Consider the following 21,377-nt stretch of genomic DNA (forward strand, 5'->3'; position numbering starts at 1 on the left):
CTTCTCCTTCTGGCACCCCTGTGACATGAAGGTTCAAACACTTGAAGTTGTCCCAGAGACTGCTTGTTGTATCATTACACTTTTGGATTATTTTTTCTTCTTTTTGGTCTGATTTTTTTTTTGCTTCCTTATATTCCAAATCATTGTTTTGAGTCTTGGCTTCATCCACTCTGCTGTTGTTTCCCTGTAAATTATTCTTTATTTCAATTAGTGTATCCTTAATTTCTGACTGGATCTTTTTTATGCTGTTGAGGTCCCCAATAAGTTCCTTGAGCATCCTTATAACCTGTGTTCTGAACTCTGCATCTGATAGATTGCTTACCCCCATTTTGTTTAATTCTTTTTCTGGAGTTCTGATTTGTTCTTTCATTTGGGCCCTGTCTTTGTTTGCTTGGTTTTCTTGTCTTGTTCTTTTGGCAGCCTCCCTGTGTTTGTTTCTTTGTATTAGGTAGAGCTGCTATGACTCTCTGTCTTGGTAGCATAGCCTAATGTAATAGGTGTCCTTTTGGGTCCAGTGGCACAGCCTCCCCTATCACCCAAGCTGGGTACTTGAGGTGCTCTCTTCATGTGGGTATACTGTCCTCTTGTAGTTGAACCTTGGCAGGTCAATGGGACAGATTTTCCCAGGCCAGTCAGCTGCAAGGACTGACTGTGGTCACTGAATACCAACCTCCACCCTCTGTGGAGGGTCAACTGTGCAGGGACATGGTGGTGGTGCTCCAATGTAGTCTATAGCTATCCACTGGCTGCTCAGGCTCTTGATTTTCCAGGGTGGTGCAGGCCAAGGTCAGCCCCATCCTGTGTTCTGCTCAAGGCCACCCTGAATGAGCTATAAATCAAGCTGAGATGGCTGATACTTCTGCTGGGCTTGGAGGTTCCCAGGCAAAGCCAAGCTGTGATTCTAGGACAGTTGCTGCTAGTGCCCAGCCTAGAGCCACTTAGCAAGAGGTACAGGGAATAGGGGCTTACTGAGGCCGGCTATTGCTTATTTGACAGGATTTAGAAGTTGTGAACCATGAGCCAAGACCAGGCATTCACAGTTAACAGTTTTGATGGGCCCATAAGTTGGGTATGACAGAGTCTCAGGGGATCTCCAGGGTGGGGCAAACTGTGTTAGACAGAGTGATGAAGTTTCAGTTTTGGTAACTGCCTGCTAGCTCTGTAGTTCTGTGGGAGGAGGGCTCAGAAAAGGGTCAGTTGCCTCTACCTCCCTTTCTGTTTGGGAGAGAACTATCCCCCAGCTCCCACCTTGGTGCCAGACACTTTAGTTCCTCCCACTATGCCACTGGTGCCTTTCAAGCTGCTACCCAGTGCTGGAGTTCGGAGGGAGTGAGTCTGAGTAAATCCATGTGTGGGTTCTTTAACCCACACCCATGTGTGGGCTTGAGACTCCAGAATTTCTTCTACTGACTCAATCCCCACTGGATTTTGCAACCAGAAGTTATGGGAACTTATATTCCTGGCAATGGAACACTGAGCTGGGGGTCCTGGTGTGGGGCTGGGACTCCTTGCTCCCAAGACATCCCTCCCAAATTTTTATTTACCACATGTGGATGTGGGGCAAGTCCATTCCATGTCCCTGCCCCTTTTACTTGTCTGGATGGATGGGGAATCTTTAATTCTGTAGTTGTCAGACTTCCATTCAACTTGATTTATAATGGTTCTGAGTGATGATGTTCTATATTTTAGTTGTAATTTTGATGTGGTTGTGCAAGGAGGTGAGCTGTGTTTACCTATGCCACCATCTTGACCAGAAGCCTACTGTGTTCTTTTTTTTAATATATTCTTTTTTAAAAGATTTTATTTATTTTTAGAGAGGGAAGGGAGAGAGAGAGAGAGAGAAAGAGAGAGAGAGAGACATCAGTGTGTGGTTGCTGGGGGCCGTGGCCTGCAACCCAGGCATGTGCCCTGCCTGGGAATCGAACCTGCGATGCTTTGGTTTGCAGCTGCGCTCAAACCACTGAGCTACGCCAGCCAGGGCTACTGTGTTCTTTTTATTAACTAAGCCCAATGAAAAACATGAAAATATAATTTCATGTGCAATGCCTTATTAATATTTCATATTTTGAAATCCTTATCCTTTATTAGAGGACTTCATGTGACATGGACCAAAAAAGAAACACACCAAGATACCTCATAATTAAGTTACCCAAGATTAAAGATAAGGAGAGAATCGTAAAAGCAGCAAGAGAAAAAGAGACAGTTACCTACAAAGGAGTTCCCATCAGACTATTAGCTGATTTCTCAAAAGACACCTTACAGGCAACAAGGAGCTGGAAAGAAGTATTCCAAGTCATAAAAGGCAAGGACCTACATCCAAGATTACTCTATCCAGCAAAGCTTTCATTTAGGTTGGAAGGGCAGACAAAGTGCTGCCCAGATAAGGTCAAGTTAAAGGAGTTCATTGTTACCAAGCCCTTATTATATGAAATGTTAAAGGGACCTATCTAAGAAAAAGATGAAAACTATGAACAGTAAAATGACAACAAACTCGCAACTATCAACAAATGAATCTGAAAAACAAAAACAAAAAAATAAGCCAACAATTAGAACAGGAACAGAATCACAGAAAAATGGAGATCACATGGAGGGTTATCAGTGGGGAGGAGAAGATACAGGGAATAAGAAGCATAACAGGTAGGCACAAAATAGACAGGGGGATGTTAAGAATAATATAGGAAATGGAAAGCCAAAGAACTTACATGTACAACCCATGGACATGAACTAAGTGGGGGCAGGGATGCTGGAGGCTGGGCGGGGTACAAGGTGGAGTGAAATAAAGAGGATAAAAAATTGGGACAACTGTAATAGTATAATCAATAAAAACACCTAAATAAATAAACACATTTTTAATTTAAAAACTCAGAAAAGTAGAAATAGCAAGGAACTTCCTAAATCTTCCAAGAGCAGCTACAAAAAAAAATACTACCACTAACATTGTACTTGGTAGAGAAAAACTCAGCATTTTCCCATTAATATTGGGGTACCTGGCAGGGCACACAACAAAGATGTCTACTCTCACCACTTTTATACAACCTTGTGCTGAAAGTCTTAGCCAGTACAGTAAGTCAAGAAAAATACAGCTTAGTTAAGAAAAAGCAAAACCATCCTGACTTGCATACTGCATGATTATCTCCATGAAAGTCCCATGGAATCTACAAAAAAACTCATACAACTAATAAGCGAGTTTAGCAAGGCACAGGATATACAGCCAACACACAAAACTCCATTGTATTTCTATATACTAGTCATGTACAGCTGGGAATGAAAATTTTTAATTTTGCAATATTTCCAAAATAAATGAAGCACTTAGGTAAAAATCTGCCAAAACATGTACAAAATTTGTATGCCAAGAACTATAAAACACTATTTAATCAAAGAAAACCAAAATAAAGGGAGATACATATCATGTTTATGAATTGGAAGACTTGGCATAGTAAAGATGTCACCTGTCTTCTGATTGATCTAAAGATTTAAAACAAGTCTAGTCAATAGTGCAGAAATTTTTAATAGATGTAGACAGTCTGATCCTAAATTTATATAGAAAGACAGAAAATATTTTAAAAAGGGAAATAATGTTGGAGGAATCATGCATGATCTTAGACTAAAGCAAGAGTCAGTAACCATTTTCTATGAAGGGCCTTTTAACAAATATTTTGAGTTTTGCAGGTCTTATAGTCCCCGTCACAGCTACTTAAGCCTGCCTTTGTACCGAGAAATCAGTCATCGACAATATGTAAATGAGTGGATATAGGTCTATTTCAATACAAAAACAGCCATGGGCTGGGTTTGGCCCATAAACTGGTTTGTAATTTCCTACCATAAGGCTATACTAATGAAGAAACTGTGGCATCAGCAAAAGGACAAACACACAGACTAATGAAACAGAATAGAGAGCTCAGAAAAACACCCATGCAGATATGCCCAACTGAGTTTTGACAAATGTACAAAGGCAATTCAGCGGGGAAAGGATATTCTCCAACAAATGGTACTGAACAACTGGACGTCTAAGCGTAAAAATATTTAGCCTCAAACTAAACCTAATACCTTATTCAAAAATTAACTTAAAATAGATCATAGATCTAAATATAAAATGTAAAACTACAAAACTTTTAGAAAAAAACATAGGAGTAAATCTTCATGATCTGGAATTAGTCAAAGAATTCTAATATCTGAACCTAAAAACATTAAAAACTGCTAAGATGGACTTTGTCAACTTTTGATCTTCAAAGGACACTGTTTAGAGTACAAAAAGCAAGACAAGCTACATGCCAGAAAAAAATAGGTGCAGATCAAATAACAGATACAGTTTGCATCCAGAATATATAAAGAACTCTAAAAATTCGATAATAAGACAAAAACAATCAAGATAGGCAAAAGACTTAACTTGAACAGACACTTTAATAAGTAGATATATGCATGACAAATAAGTACATGAAAAAATATTCAACATATTAGCCATGAGGGAAATGTAAAATTAAAACCATAATGAGATACCCCTGCAAACCTATTAGAATGTCCATAATAAAAACTTATTGATAATACCAAGCATGGGTTAGAATGTAGAGCAGTGGGGACTCTCATACACTGCTGGTGAAACTACAAAATGGTACAGCCATCTGGGAAACAGTTTAGCAGTTGTCTACAATGTTAAACATGCATTTATCATATAATCCAGTGATGCTACTCTTGAGTGTTTGCACTAAAGAAATGAAAATGCATGTCACACAAAAACCCTGTACTTGAATGTTTATACCCATTTTACTCAAATTGCCAAAACCTGGGAAAATAAATATCCTTCAACAGGTGAATAAACAAACTAGTACACCTATACAATAAAATACTACTCAGCAATAAAAAGTAACAAACTATTGCCCAGGCCTGGTAACTCAGTTGGCTGAAGCATAGTCCTGGACACCAAAAGGTTAAGAATTTGATCCTCAGCTGGGGCATGCATCACGAATTGATTTTTCCTTTCTCTTCTGAGAGAAATAAAATCAATGTTTCTCTCCCTCTTCCTATCTCTCTAAAAATCAATGAATATATCCTGGGGTGAAGATGTTTTTTAAAAGTCTACAGATTAGGGCCCTGGCTGGCATAGCTCAGTGGATTAAGCATGGGCTGCGAACCAAAGTGTCGCAGGTTTGATTCCCAGTCAGGGTACATGCCTAGGTTGCAGGCCATGACCCCCAGCAACTGCACATTGATGTTTCTCTCTCCTTCTCTCTCTCTCTCTATCTCCCTCCCTCCCTTCCCTCTTTAAAAATAAATAAAATATTTTTTTTAAAAAAAGTCTACAAATTAAAAACAGTAACAAACTATTGATACATGTAACATCTTGGATGAATATCAGGGCAATATACTGAGTGACAGAAACCATTTACAAACATTTGCAATGTATGATTCAAATTATATGACATTCTTGAAAATTATATGTATAAAATATTTTACTTGTATATTAAAGTTGGATTTAATGCTCTTTGAAATATCCTATGAAATATTTGATTGTGGTAAAATTAAAATCAGTTTTCAACATTTTCAACATTATGATATTTAAGTGATTACATTATTGAAAGGTTGTAAGGAAATTTTTAACTACATTTTTAAAACCTCAAGAGTTTGAAAATATTTAATACTTAAAACTCTATAACATACTTAACTATATAATTTTTTTATCATTTCCCAACTTAAAAAACCCTTATACAGCAGGCAAGTATTTAACAGAAGGAATGAACCTGAAAAAGACACCTGTGCTGAATCTTTGATGGGTAAGGCCTGTATAAAAAAAGGTATTGTATCCACGGTACCCAAAGTATTCAAAGTATAACAGAAAAACAACATTATACCTGGGAAGAGCTTTCAGTAAATGAATAAAAATAAGAAAGTGCTGGGCATTTCTAGTTATTGTGCTATAAAATTGCTCTTGGTTGGTATAATGTAAAATACCAAGTTACCTGATTATAACAAGGACTTAATTTAAGTCCTTCAGCATACAAACAAATGTGGGAATCTTGTTAAAATATTGATTCTCATTCAATAGCTCTGGGTGCAGCCCATGATTCTAAATTTCTATAAGCTCTCAAGTGATTTTATATGCTCCTGGCCTGGCGATTATTACACTTTAAGAAATCAGGCTCCAAAGGTCACTAAGAAAAATAGAATAATTTTTGCCTAATCCAGTAAGAAAGAAGTATACTTAGTAGTACTATAATATAAGGTAGCCATGAAATATACTCCTTAAAACTGGTACAAAAATGTGGGAACTTCCAGCCAAGATGGAGGCATAGGTGGACGCACTGTGCCTACACACACAGCTAAGATAGGGACAACAACAATTTAGAAACAGAATAACATCCATAACTGACAGAAAATTGATCTGAATGGAAGTCGGACGACCAAGAAGTTGAAATAGACCTGTTCATCCAGACCAGGAGGAGAGGCAGAGTCAGGCAGCCAGGCACCAGTGGTGGTGCGGAGAGCAGAGAGAATTGGGACTGGGTGCTGTAAGGCATCCGGGCCATGCAAGGCTGCAGCGCGTGGACCCTGAGTACGCAAGCGGCAGCTGGCAGACCCCAGCCGAGGGGTGGTAACCAGCAGACCCAGTGAGGTGGCGATTGAAAAGCAAGGCAGTGTGCACAACCCAGGATCCCAGTGCTGGGAAATAGAGCCTCGGGACACTGATTGAGGACACCTGTGGGAGTTGAGGCACTCAGAGAGACACCCAGCCTCACAGGAGAGGTCCTTGGAGGGTCCCATGGCGTTCACAAGCCCACCCACATGGGAATTGGCACCAGAGGGGCCCAGTTTGCTCAGGGGAAGCAGCAGAAGGGACTGAGGTCCCACGGAGAACAGAGCAACCACCATTGTTCCCTCTCAACCCCACCCCCACAGTGTCACAACCCAGAAACTGGGTTGCCCTGCCCTAGTGGAACACCTAAGGCTCTGCCTCTTACTGTAACAGGCATGACCAGACAAAAAGAGAAGAGAGAGAGAGAAAGAGAGAGATGGCTCAAACAGAAGAACAAATCAAAGCCCCAGAACTCATCCTTTTAAGCAACCGAGAGATAGCCAACCTATCAGATGCACAGTTCAAAACACTGGTGATAGGAAGCTCACAGAATTGATTGATTTTGGTTGCAAATTAGATGAACAAATGCAGGGTACAATAAGAGAAATTAAGGAAAATGCACAGGGAACCAATAGTGATGGGAAGGAAAATGGGACTCAAAACAATAGACTGGACCAGAAGGAAGAAAGAAACAACCAAACAGAAAAGAATGGGGAAATAAGAATTCAAAAAAATGAGGAGAAGCTTAAGAACCTACAGGACATCTTTAAATGTTCCAACATCCAAATTATAGAGGTGCCAGAAGGAGAAGAGGAAAAACAACAAGTGGAAAAGTTATTTGAACAAACAATAAAGGAGAACTTCCCCATTCTGGCAAAGGAAATGGACTTCCAGGAAGTCCAGGAAGCTCAGAGAGTCCCAAAGAAGTTGGACCCAAGGAGGAACACACCAAGGCACATCATAATTACATTAGCTAAGGTAAAATGAAGGAGAGAATCCTAGAAGCAGCAAGAGATAAGGCGACAGTAACCTACAAAGGAGTTCCCATCAGACTGTCAGTTGATTTCTCAAAAGAGACCTTGCAGGCAAGAAGGAGCTGGAAAGTATTCCAATTCATGAAAGGCAAGGACCTACATCCCAGATTGTTCTATCCAATCATTTAGAATGGAAGGGGAGATAAAGTGCTTCTCAGATAAGGTCAAGTTAAAGGAGTTCATCATCACCAAGCCCTTATTTTATGAAATATTAAAGGGACTTATCTAAGAAAAAGAAGATTAAAAAAACCATGTATAATAAAATGACAGTAAACTCACAGTTATTAACAACCACACCTACAACAAAAGCAAAAGCAAACTAAGCAAACAACTAGAACAGGAACAGAACAACAGAAATGGAGATCACATGGAGGGTTATCAACAGGGGAGTGGGAGGAGGAGAGAGGGGGAAAGGTATGGAGAATAAGTAGCATAGATGGTAGATAGAAAATAGACGGGGGAGGGCAAGAATAGTATGGGAAATGTAGAAGCTAAAGAACTTATGACACATGGACATGAACTAAAGGGGGGAATGTGGGTGAGAGGGGGTGTACAGGGTGGAGGGGAGTGAAGGAGGAAAATGGCACAACTGTAATAGCATAATCAAGAAAATATATTTTCAAAAACTGGTACAAAAATATGACAAAGTCTCAAAGCAGTCACCTCCAGTCAAGACCTTTGGCTGAGCTGGTAGCCTTCAAAGTACAGTTTCAACATGCAAAAGAAATTGCATAGGAAGTTATGGGAGAAAAAAGCACAAATAACACACAGATGACTGGCTGTGAAAGGACAAGAGTGGTTAATATTTGAAAGTTCTCACTTGCCCCTTTCCATTGTCCCCTAATGATGACTCGAAGGTTGGCCTACTCATTTGTTTTACTTTTCCCTCTGATAATGCACCAATTCTGCTGAACTAAATCTTTGAAACTTAGGAATGCAAAATTTGGAAGAAAGGAAGATACCGAGAAGGCCAAGAGAAGCATGTGGCATAAATAGACTTTATATGAATTTTTCCTTCTGGGTAGCGTAGGGAAGGAACTATTGAGAATACATGAGAGCAACTTTAGCATCTGATGAAAGTGGTTAGGAGAGAAAAAGAATTTCTAAAGAAGTGTTGTAGACTACCAGGCATGTGGTGGTGGTCACTAACATTTTTTTCACAAGCGGGTCTACTAACTGTATGCCACAAAGCTATATAATATATGGTCCCCAACTCTGACTCAAAATACTGTCACTCCAGTTCTTCAGTTGTTCTCACCATTTCAAAGGAATGATTCTCATAAAGGATGGGCACTTGAATAAACAATTTAAAGCAATTATTTTGGCATTAATGGTTTAAAGATATGGGATTCTCAATAGGAAAAAATGTGGTATTTTTCTTTCAAGTTTTTTTCCCTTGAATTTGAAGAAAAGTGTAGAGTTAGTAGTATTCAACAAGGCCAGCAGTAAAGTTGAAGTTAAATGTTGATGGTTAGTAGCAACATAACAGAATATGAGATTCACCAGCCCACATTCCCCTACAGAAACACTCATTTGACAACCATCCATGAATGAAAGTGCCACTATGAGAGCTTCAAAATCCAGGGAGGAAGCTGCAACACCCTGTTGGAGTCCAAGACTGAGGCAAAACACTCTGACAAGGCATACCCCCACCCTGGTAGCAGGCCTGATGAATACAGACCTGTCTGCAGACCCAGGAACAGCCCCATCCCCCTGTGGACATGGCTGTAGTCCCACTTATTCATGGCCACCCTACCACCCCTAAGGACCTGGAGGGAACCACACCATGTATGACCCCAATAATAGGCCCACTGTCTGTAGACCCAACTGTGAACCTGGAACCTGTGAACCGTATGACCTGCTCCAACTGCTCAACCATGATCTCAGAGGCAGTCTTATCTACCCAGGGACCTGGGAAAAGACACTAATCTGCACCCCTAGTAAGAGACCTGTCAGCTATCGACCTAGAAGTAGCCCCTAGAAGTAGAAGTCACCTGGGGAGAAGTCACCTGGGGAGCTGGGGAGTAGTCCCCAGTAAAGGCCAGCCAACCAAGGATCTGCCCATGAAACTGGAAGTAGCCTCATGACCTGGCCCGGCCCCTGCTCAACTGCTGTCCTGGAGGCAAGCCTGTCTCTCTGGTACCTGGAAGGTACCACTTTACATGCCTAAAATAATTCTGTAGAATGGAAGAGGTTCCTGTCCCCTTGAATGCACAAACACCAATGCAAAGCTATAAGGATCACAAAAAATCGGGCAAATAAATTTAACACTACCAAAGGAAACTCATCAAGTTCTACTAACCAACCCTAAGGAAACAGAGATCCATGAATTGGTCAACAAAAGATTCCCAAAAAAATCATTTAAAGATGCTCAATCAGTTAAAAGAGAAAACAGGTAGACAACTTAAACATACAAAAAAACAAAACAACAGGAAAACAATATGTGAACAAAAGAAATAGAAACCATAAAAACAACAACAAACCTGGAACTGAAGAATACAATGACTGCACTGAACAACAAAAAGAATGAAAAAGAATGCAGAAACCCTATGGGACATATGGGATTGATATAAGAAACCAATATATGCATTATGGGAGTTCCAGGAGAAGAGAAAAAGAATGAGGCCAAAAACTTTTTTAAAAAAACATTAGTTGAAGCATCTCAAATCTAGGGAGGAAACCAGACATCCAGTGTGGTAATTGCTGAGGAGAGGAACAGTAGAGGAGGAGGAAGGTATAATGGATATAAACAGTGATAGATGGAGACCTGACTTGGGGTGGTGAACATACAGTACAGTGAAGAGATGATGTGTTGTAGAATTGTGCATCTGAAACTTGTATAATTTTATTAACCAGTATCACCCCATAAAATCAATAAAAGGGAAATGAAATGGACATCCAGATTCATGAAGCCCAAAAGTTCACAAACAGATTGAACACAAAGGAATTTCCATGAGACACATTATAATTAAGTTGCCAAAAGTCAAAGACAAAGAGAATTTTCACAGCAATGAGAGAAAAGTGACTTGTCACATAGAAGGGAATGTGCGGGAATAGCACAACAATATTTCATGGCACATAAAAATTATATGAAATTTAATTTCAATGTCTATAAGTAAAGTTTTATTTGAATACAGCCATACTTATTCTTTTACATATTGTTTATGGCTGTTGTCATGCTGCCATGGCAGAACTGAATAGCACTTTGTGCGACTGCTTGGCACCTGCAAATTACAATAGCACAGTTATAAACCCATAGCATTTCAAGTTCCATGCATATTGCCATACTACAATTTTTTATTTTATTACTAGTGCATGCTCATCATATCAAAACAAGAAAATAAAATTGGACTTCAGATATCATGCTTTTATGGCACAATGGAGTGTGGACTGTTTTGTTATCAAATCAGATGGTAAAGCACTGTGTTTATTATGCCGTGACATTACAGCTATACTCAAAACAATCTGATAGATATCAATATTACCAGACAAAGAATTCATCATGATCTCTGCTGCCCATCAGCAAACATTGGTCAGAAATATTAGAAAATTAGAAAATGTAAACTGGAGTATTTAATCATACAAGAATTTCTCCACAAAATAAAAACTAAACATGAGGCTATGACTAAACTAAGTTTCTGAGTGGCTCATTTGTTAGTGAGACAAGGAAAGCTATTTACTGATGATGAGTTAATTAAGTCATGTTTAATTATAGCAGCTGAAGGAATGTGTTCAGAGAAAATAAACCTATGTAAGACTATCAGCCATTCAACAAGTATAGCTGCTCAAAAATTGAGAACATTGTAAGAAACATTAATACTTGATTTAAAAACAAGGAGAATGCTTTCAAGTGGTTTTCAACAGATGTTATGAATATTGCTTGTGTGTTTTTTTTGAGGAGTTGATGCCAAGTTTGAAGTATTAGCCTCTGTTAACAGCCTATGTGAAACAACTTAGGGAAGAATATCCTCAAAGAGGTTAAGAAAACGCTAATTCAGTATAACCTAAAGTGGAATCTGCTGGGATGTGTTACAACTGATGATGTTAATATATGTGGAGGAGAAAAAGACAAAGTTATAAAGCTTGTAAACATTTGAGGTATTTACATTGTATGGTTATTCACTGTATTATTCACTCAGCTGATAACCTTGCAAAAAAATATTTGAATCTATCATGTGTTACTGAATCTATCATGTTTGAATGTAAACTTCACTTCTGTGGGCTTACCCATCGTCAGTTTCATGAATTTTTGTCAAAAATAGAAGATGAATACACTGACTTGCCCTACACTGCAGAAGTTCAAAAAACAGCAGTGGTAAGTTTTTATTGTGACTTTTTAAGTTGTGTTGGAAATTTTCTGACTAAGAACCACCTTGACAACTATTATCTAACCGAATAGCTTTGTAGTTTTGGCTGCAAACTTGATAATGCTTCCTAATGAATTAAAATTAAAATTGAAATGCAAAAGAGTTACTATATGTGAAATTTTTCTGAAATTAAGTCATTTCAATGTTTGAATCGCAAGTAATGTCAAGTTGTGTTGTCAAAAGTTAAATCAAGAAACAAGATACATATCACCACACAATTTTGAAGTAGATACATTTTCTGATCTCAAACTAAGCTCTAGCTAGGGTAAAAAAAAATGTCCCAGTTTTAGCTTTTTTAAGTCCCAAATCCTAGCAAACCAGTAGTCCCAGGAAACTGGAACAATTATTCTCAATTCTAGCCATGTTTTTCAGACCTGGATGCAAATGCTAAGGAAATTTCTATTATTTCAAAATTCATCAACTGCAATTGAGGACCTTCTACCCAACCTGCAACTGGAAGGGATTAATCTACAAAGTAATGACATGCTAAAAGTCAAACATCAAAAGAGGAATCTAATGTATTCTATAAAATAAGATGCTGTTTATGGATTGATATCAGTATTTGTACCTATCTGCTTGAAGGTCCATTTTGAAAGGTAAAATATTAATACATAAAATCTCATCAGAGATCGACATTAACAGATGAGCATTTAAAATTGAGTTTGATGAGACAAAAGACTAACTTTGAACCCCAGATAAATGAATTGCTATGCCACATCTCCACACAAAAAAAGTATACTCAGTTATTATTGTAACTTAAATTTTGTCAATAAAAATGTTATAGATTTTTCTCTGTGTTATATAGGTACTTATATAGTATCTTCAATTTTCCCTCTTGGCCCTGAAAGCTTAAAATACTTAGTATCTGGCCCTTTACATAATATGGGTCCCTCATCTAAACTAAGGCAAATACAATTACAGGATGGGAATTTTCATAGTTGACAAGAAACTAAATGAAGCGGTAACACTGGCTTTTATGAGAAAAATAAGAAGTGGTATATATTTAAAAGACTATAACATACCAGAATCAGAAGCAGTCACTTCATTACACCAATCTCTTTAGATATCCATCAAGAATCTAAATCATAGATTTTAATGCATTTGTTAAAGAAGTTGATTTTCCTTTATATGATAAAATTGGCATGGATTCAATGAAGATTAACAAAAACTAACTTGGTAAAACTTTATGTCTGTTAAAAAAATTAAAAAGTAAAGTTGTTAACTCAAAAATAGCAAAACTACAGGAATAACAATTACTATTTAAAATTATACAAAGTATCCCTGACTGTCTTTATGGTCTATGGAAGACTCTTAAAAAAATGCATAAATTAAAGCAGAGTACTTTGTTTTGTCTCAGTTTTGTTTAGTTATAAGAATAATTTGTTCACAATTGGAAAGACAACATGTTTAATCAGTTTCTGAGATTGTTAATTTTATAGTCCTAGAAATCTTCCAGAAGAGAATAATCATCTTACAGTAAGATTTTAACTTTTATCTACTTAATGCAAAAGCCATTCAATTATTTTTTTTAAATCCAGATGTCCTAGGAAAGTATTACAATTCAGATTTCACAGGAGAGATCCATATTGTATTTAAAATGTTATGAAATACTTTAAACTATATAGCTAAACAAAACACCTCAGTATATACACAAAATTTGCCAAAATATAAGTTCAGGGTTACAGACAGAGCAGTGACATGTATTTTTATAAAAATATAATCACCATCAAGGCATTTCTTGGTGCTAAGACTACAAGGAAGAATAAAATGCTGCTGATAAGTCTCAGAAAACAGATTCTGGCCAAGATAAAGGCATAGGTGGGGACCCCTCACTTCCTCACACAACCAAAAAGGGGATAACAACCAATCTAAAATCAATAAACAACTAGAAGTGCCATAAAATCAAACTGCATGGAACTCCGACAACCAAGGAATTAAAGAAACAGTCAACCAGACCAACCAGACTGGTAAGATGGGTGGACAGAGAGAACCTGTAGCAAAGTGGTGGACCATGCAGGCAAGGCTGGTTGAACCAGAAACAGACTCAGAGCTGATTGTGGACTATGGCGTTTGCCCCAGTGGGAGAGACTCCCAGTCTCACACAAGGGTTTGTTGAAAGTGGGGCTAGAGCTGAGCAGACAAGCTGCATTGTTCCCTCTCTGGCCCCTCCCCTACAGACAGCATCACAACACAGCAAAGACAGTTGCCCTGCCCTGGTGAATAGCTAAGGCCCCACCCCCTTACAACTTAACAAGTGTGCTGAGACAAAGAAATATGGCCCAAATGAAAGAACAGAGCATAACTCCAGAAAGAGAGCTAAGCAACAAGGAGATAGACAACCTATCTGATGGAGAGTTCAAAGCCCTGGTAATCAAAATGCTCACAGAACTGATTGAACTTGGTCACAAAATGAAAGAACAAATGAAGGACACCCAAAGTTGTGGCAGAGCTCTGCCTGCAGGGTCCCCCATCTACCACAGATGAAAATAAGTCTACCAAGACATGATCTGCTTGGGGAGGACATGTGGCCGATCTCTCCAAGGAGAAGGGACAGGAGCCTGTTCCTCAATGGGCTTTTATTGGGTTCAATTTGCACAGGAATACAGGTAAAGCACATCAATCATTGTCAGTCAGTAAGGATCAAACAGTAGATAATATACAAAGAACTATGAGGGCTTATTCTGAGTCAGAGTCAGTTAGCTAAAGGGCTATAAAACTTTGAGAAACAAACTCATTTCATTCTTGGACCCTTACCAGAAAATTGAGGACATTGTTAGCAAAGCGGGTTTTACAGGATTTTATGTATTCTTTCTTAGGCCTGATCACCCCAGGGAACCACCCATTCCTGCCCAGGGCTGCACTGCCCTCCAGCATTGTTTCAGGCTTAAGTGAGGCAGGGCAAGTAAGGAAGCCAAGAGATTAGGAGGCTTCTTGCAGACAGAATGAGGACTCAGGCTATCTCCAAGCTGAGAGGAGAGGGTCCACCATACTCTTTTTCCATAGCCCCCCAAGTCTTTCCCTGAGGGCCCCCTCATGACCATGCCTGTCTTAGGTTGCCCCTCCTTTGAGGAATCTTACCCGTCATTGGCTAACCAGTCATACGCCCGGGGCCAAGCAGGGTGAAGAGGTGGCACCCCTGCCAGGAAGATAAACTTTGTCTCCTTAGTGGCTTATGCTCCCAAGGTCTGTCACTCAGGCTTAGCCATGGGGGGTTACAGCTTCTGAAATCAGGCAGGGCGGTCCCCAAAACAAAGTAAAATAAAGCAAAATATTCAGGGAATCAGCAGTGACAGGAAGAAAACCAGGACTCAAATCAACGATTTGGAACAAAAGGAAGAAATAAATATCCAACTGGAACAGAAGAAACAAGAATTCCAAACAAAGGAAGAGAGGCTTAGGAACCTCTGGGACAACTTAAAACATTCCAACATCTGAGTCATAGAGGTACCAGGAGGAGAAGAGGAAGGGCAAGAAATTGAAAAATTATTTGAACAAATAATGAAGGAGAACTTCACCAATCTGGCAAAGGAAATAGACTTCCAGGAAGTCCAGGAAGCTCAGAGAGTCCCAAAGAAGTTGTACACAAGGAGGCACACACCAAGGCACATCATAATTACATTACCCAAGATTAAAGATAAGGAGAGAATCTTAAAAGCAGCAAGGGAAAAGGAGACAGTTACCTACAAAGGAGTTCTCATAAGACTATCAGCTGATTTCTCAATAGAAACCTTACAGGTAAGAACGTGCTGGAAAGAAGTATTTGAAGTCATGAAAGGCAAGGACCTGCATCCAAGAATACTCTATCATTTGCCAGCAGCAAACCCATGGACACTAACCAAGGGCGGGAAATGCTGGAGGGTTGGGGAATGACCAAGAGGGGATAAAGGGGGAAAAATTGGGAAAACTGTAATAGCATAATCAATAAAATATTGCTTTAAAAATGTTTTAGAAAACATATAATCTACTTGGGAAGGTAGACTTAAATAAATAAAGGACATAAATAATAATATAAGTTAACATAAGCCCAGTGCCAAATGAGTGGTATATGCATGCATGTACCAAATACTATATTGGGACTTATAAATACCAGAAGTTACCTGTTTCAAAGATGAGAATATGTACATTAATGTCTACCTAGTATCCATCAATAATGAGAAGTTAGATTGTGGCAGCAATGACACTTCTTTTCTCTTAGCCTAATTTAGGTAAGGATGTCTCTTTTAAAAGCATTATTTTGATGTATTAAGCCAAGGTCAGCAGGTATATCACTGCTTTGAGAGCAAATATCCACTTATCAAATACAGTATTCTTTATCATTAAGTATAATAATAATAATAATAATAACAACAACAACAACAACAAAGTCCTCAGAAAACTTTTCAACACAGTGCCACAGTTCCCTGGACAACCACCACTCATCAACTAGAATTGGCACTTAGATGAAACAGTTGCCATGCAAGTTTTAAGGATCATTTGAAGAACAGAAAGCACAATACAGGTATAGTTTACTCATTTGATTTCAGTGCAAATATCAGCCAAAACATGTATGTATGAGAATAATTGGTACTTACTATTTTTAAATTTGTTTTTTTGCCAGGGGATTGAGTGCGGGCTGTGAACCAAAGTGTCGCAGGTTCGATTCCCAGTCAGGGTACATGCCTGGGTTGCAGGCCATGACCCCCAGCAACCGCACATTGATGTTTCTCTCTCTCTCTCTCTCTCTCTCTCTCTCTCTCTCTCTCTCTCTCCCTTCCCTCTCTAAAAATAAATAAAATCTTTAAAAAATTTTGTTTTTTGCTTTCTCTAGAGTTTTTAGTATTTTGATTTAAGTTATGATTGTTTTAAGTATTTCTCTTTTTAGTGAGGATGTTAAAAGATTCTTCTGTTAACAATTTTTGTTAAGGTCCTTTATTAAACTTTAAGATAATTAAAGTTGTGATCTTTTATTTTAGAAGGAGAAATAAGAGAAGACTGCACAGAACAGGTAAAACACTTTCTATTACTGTTTCCTCTTAGATGTTAAATTCCTACAAAAAGCATACTGTATGTGATTATTTTGAACTCAGGAAAAGCTGCTAAGTGGCAACATCTATCTAGAAAACTATTCAGCTTTTCAGTATTTTAAAGTTGTAATTATTAAAATATTTATTTCTACAAAATAAAATTGTGTATGTGGAATGTGTACAAATGAAATTATATGTCTGAAATTTGCCTCAAAATAAGACAGTGGGGAGAAAGAAGGGATGTAGATGAATTTAAGTCATCATGAGTTGATAATTGATGAAAGTGGGTGATGGGTAATATAGCAGTTTAAATATACCATTCTCTATATTTTGGTATATTTGAAATTACCCCAAATTATAAGTTTAATAACAAAAGGTTTATATTAATGACAAAGTTATCCAATTAGTGTTTATTACATTCATGTGTAATATTAACAGGTAATGCATGTGAGTTGCCTCTCTATATTCTGCTGCTGACATTACATCAGTGTTCATTTTGAGAGGGGATATCAATGCCCTGCTATACCAGTTTCAGAAAACTTAGATATAAGTCAGAAATCATCATTTATTAAAATCATCATCATTTATTAAAAGCCCACAGTGCATTATAGTAACTGATTCATTAGGACACGAGTTTGAATGATAGTTCGACAATTACTAGCATTATAACTGGGGAAAAAGTCATTTCATCTTTGTAAACCTCAACTTCCTCATCTGCAAGATAGAGATACTGCCCCATACCCCACAGGATTTTTATGAAACACTGTTGTGATCATGTATGTGGTAGGACTTTGTTAATTATATGGGAGTATACTAATAATAATTATCAACATCATTGCTTCAGTCTTCTTTATGGAGATACATATAGTGAAATGAAAACTTTTTAAAATTCTTGATCTGTTTGGAGGGAAATGCTCCATATTACTGTTGACTGTATATGCATAATAATCTGCATGTAATTTGCTAAAGCTTAAATAAAAGCCATAGATTTTATATATTTTAAAATAGCTTATTTTTAGAAGACTTGTTAAAGAAAAAATCTACATCCTGTCAAAACTTTACAGATACACAAGTGTACATGATATCCAGTTGAGAAATTGACTTCCCAGAGATCTTTCTGGAAAAGTAATATAGAATAAGAAAAAGATTAGTTACATAAAATTGTTATCATAACCTAACTGGCTATAAGTGTTTATTTTGCTTAAGATTTTGCTTTTCAGATTTTTGAGTTCAGATATTACTTAAGTTCAGATTAGCACTCACACACTTTATATTCAGTCTTATAATTTCTTATTTAGACATTATTATTAAGTACATACACTTCAAGTAAAGATTTTAACAACCTATCATTGCTTGCAAAGGGTTTTCTCATTCAAAATTTTCATGCACATTTAAAAAAAATGTTATTGTTGTTCACTTACAGTTGTCCCCATTTTCTCCCATTGCTCTCCCCTGCCCTGCCTACTCCCTGACATTCAGTCCTCTCTCCCGCACTGTCCTTGTCCATGGGTCCTTAATACATATTCCTTGACATGATCCTTCCCCTTCCCCCCCCCCGCCATTATCCCCCTCTGCCCTCCTCTCTGATCAACATAGGATTTTGTGTGTCTTTAATTTTCTGTTGATAACTTTTTCAGTATATGTCTCTTTATCAACTGTTTATCAACTTTAATTTATTTAATACATTCAATTAGAAATAATTTTAAAATGAAGTAATGCTAATATTTATCAAGTGTTTATTGTCTGACCGGCACTGGTCTTAGTACTTTAAATATTTTAATTCAGCTAGTTCTCACAACAACCCTATGAGGCAGATACTACTATTAGCTTCCTTTTAGAGATGCAGACACAGAAATTAAGTAACTCCCCCTCAGTCACACAGCTTGTGCAGTGTACTGCTGGAATTCAAACCCAAATACTCTGGCTCTATACCAGGGCTTATCAACCTCAGAGCAACTGAAATCATGGGCTGGATAATCCTTTGTTTGGGGGGGACCCTCCTATATACTGTAGGATGTTTAGCAGCACCCCTGGCCTCTTATCTGCTAGATGCCAGGGGATCCCCCACTCATCGTGACAACAAAATAACGTCTCTAGACATTGCCAAATGTCTCCTCAGGGGAGGAGGAAATCATAATGGTTAAAACAGAAAAGTTTATGTTAGCATATTTCACCACACTTTTTAGAATAATTAAAAGAAAAAGAAAGAAATGAAACGACTTACAGGTATACTAGCTCTAAGGAAGATTTTGGGAGGGATTTGTGCTAATGACAAAAGCTAAGAGAAAGAATTTGAGTTCTATATTAAATTTTATTAGATAATTTTGAATTTTGTATTTATTGGGGTGACACTGGTTAATACAATTATATAGGTATCCAGTGTAAAATTCTATAATACACCATCTGTATGTTGTACTGTGTGTTCACCACCCAAAGTCAAGTCTTCTTCCTTCACCATATATTTAACGCACTTTGCCCTCTTCTACCTTTTACCTTTCCCCTAACCCCAGTTTTCCTCTGGTAACCACCATACTGTTGACTATATCTGAGTTTTTGTTCATTCCTGTGTAGCACATAGTTCTTAATTTTAATAGTTTACTAAGTAGTTGATAGTGGCTCTTGAGGCAGTGATTCATAGAAAACATAATGGTTTCATAAGCCCTGTATAAAATTTTATGAACCTGCAAAGGGATACCAACAGGAACCTCATCTGTTTCCCATTTCTCCTTCTTTTTTTCTCCCCCTACAAGGATTTTTAATTTTTTAATTAAATTTATTGATATGACATCAGTTAATAAAATTACATAGGTTTCAAGTGTACAATTCTATGGTACATCAACTGGACATTACATTGTCTGTTTACCACCCAAAGTCATATCTTCTGCCCTCACCATGTATTTGACCCTCTCTACCCTTTACTGTTCCCCTACCCCCTTCCCTCTAGTAACCACCATACTGTTGTCTGTGTCTGTGAGTTTTTGTTATTTTTGTTTTTTCCTTTGTTGCTTCCAGTTTTATATCCCACATATGAGTGAAATCACATGGTTCTTGACTTTTTCTGCCTGACTCATTTCACTTAGCATGATATTCTCAAGGTGCATTCATTTTGTCACCAATGACAGTATTTCATCTTTTCTTATTTGGCTGAGTAGTATTCCATTGTCTATGTATGTACCATATATTCTTTATCCAGTCATCTGCAAAAGACTTAAGGTGTTTCCATGTGTTGGCCACTGTGAATAATGCTGCAATGAACATAGGGGTGCATATATCTTTGCAAATAAATGTTTTCAAAATTTTCAGGTGATACCCAGAAGAGGGGTTGCTGGGTCATATGGTAACTGTATTCTTAATTTTTGCTCCTTTGTCAAAAATTACTTGATCATTTATATGTGGGTTTATTTCTGGGCTCTCAATTCTGTTCTATTGATCTGTGGACAAACTTTAAAGAAGCTAACTTGGGCTTGTATGTTGGAATTAGTTTCTAGGTATACAGCATACCTCTGGTTTCCTATCACAGACTTTGGTCATAGACAGATTAAGTAATAAATCATGTTGTTATATATCTACATTGTCTTGACTGAACCACTCATTGGTATACTGTCTGGAAGAAATCTTAGACTCAGAAATGGTAGGAAACTAATTTTTTGATGAATTATGAAAGGCAAAGCAACATGCTGCTTACATTGTTCTTTCAGTCTTTGTTATCACCTAAGAGAGAAAAGTACAAGTCTATATACACACATATATACATATATATGTAGATCCCAAATATTTACATATTGACAATTATCTTCATTTATAACGAAAACCTTATATAACTGAAGTATGTAGTTTCTGAAAGTGTAATTTTAAAAACATTTTTTTCTTTTATTGATTCCAGAGAAAGGGGAAGGGAGGGAAAAAGAGAGGGAGCAGAAATCAATGTGAGAGAGAAACGTCCAGCGGTTGCCTTTCACTTGCACCCCAACCGGGGCTTTCACGCCCACAACCCAGGCATGAGCTCTGACTGCATATCAAACCCACAACCTTTGGGTTTGTGGGACAATCCCGAACCAACTGAGCCACACTGCTCAGGGCTAAACGTGTGACTTAGAAGTAGCAATTTTGTGTCATTGATACTTTTATCATAAAGTTTATAATCTAACTTCTTGAGCTCTTTTTTCACATGGATAAATGATAAACTATTCTCATACTTATTTTTGTCATCCAAAGAATGATTTAAAAAAATATTTTTAAATGTGTCAATATATTCCTCAAGGAGAGTTAGATAAACAAGTAGTAAAAAATAAAAATGTCAACCCAACCATAACACAGTGGTCATTCTTCATAGATATGAACCAGTTTATCTTAGTATTTATGATCCATCTGCTTTCTGAAAGATTTAGGGCAGTTCATAAAATTA

General features: G+C 37.7%; 1 protein-coding gene across 1 annotated transcript in view; it reads left to right on the top strand.

The window, feature by feature from the left end:
• LOC123811567 (WD repeat containing planar cell polarity effector) overlaps positions 1-21,377 on the top strand; it is a 382,261-nt gene that overhangs the window by 353,543 nt on the left and 7,341 nt on the right. The window contains exons 16-17 of the mRNA XM_045827820.1: positions 5,707-5,768; positions 16,922-16,953. Of these exons, the coding sequence (XP_045683776.1) occupies positions 5,707-5,768; positions 16,922-16,953 (94 nt within the window). The remainder of the gene's footprint in view (positions 1-5,706; positions 5,769-16,921; positions 16,954-21,377) is intronic.

Source organism: Phyllostomus hastatus, unplaced genomic scaffold (genome assembly GCF_019186645.2).
Source record: "Phyllostomus hastatus isolate PE091 unplaced genomic scaffold, TTU_PhHast_1.1 phas_scaffold_78, whole genome shotgun sequence".
Lineage (NCBI taxonomy): Eukaryota > Metazoa > Chordata > Mammalia > Chiroptera > Phyllostomidae > Phyllostomus > Phyllostomus hastatus.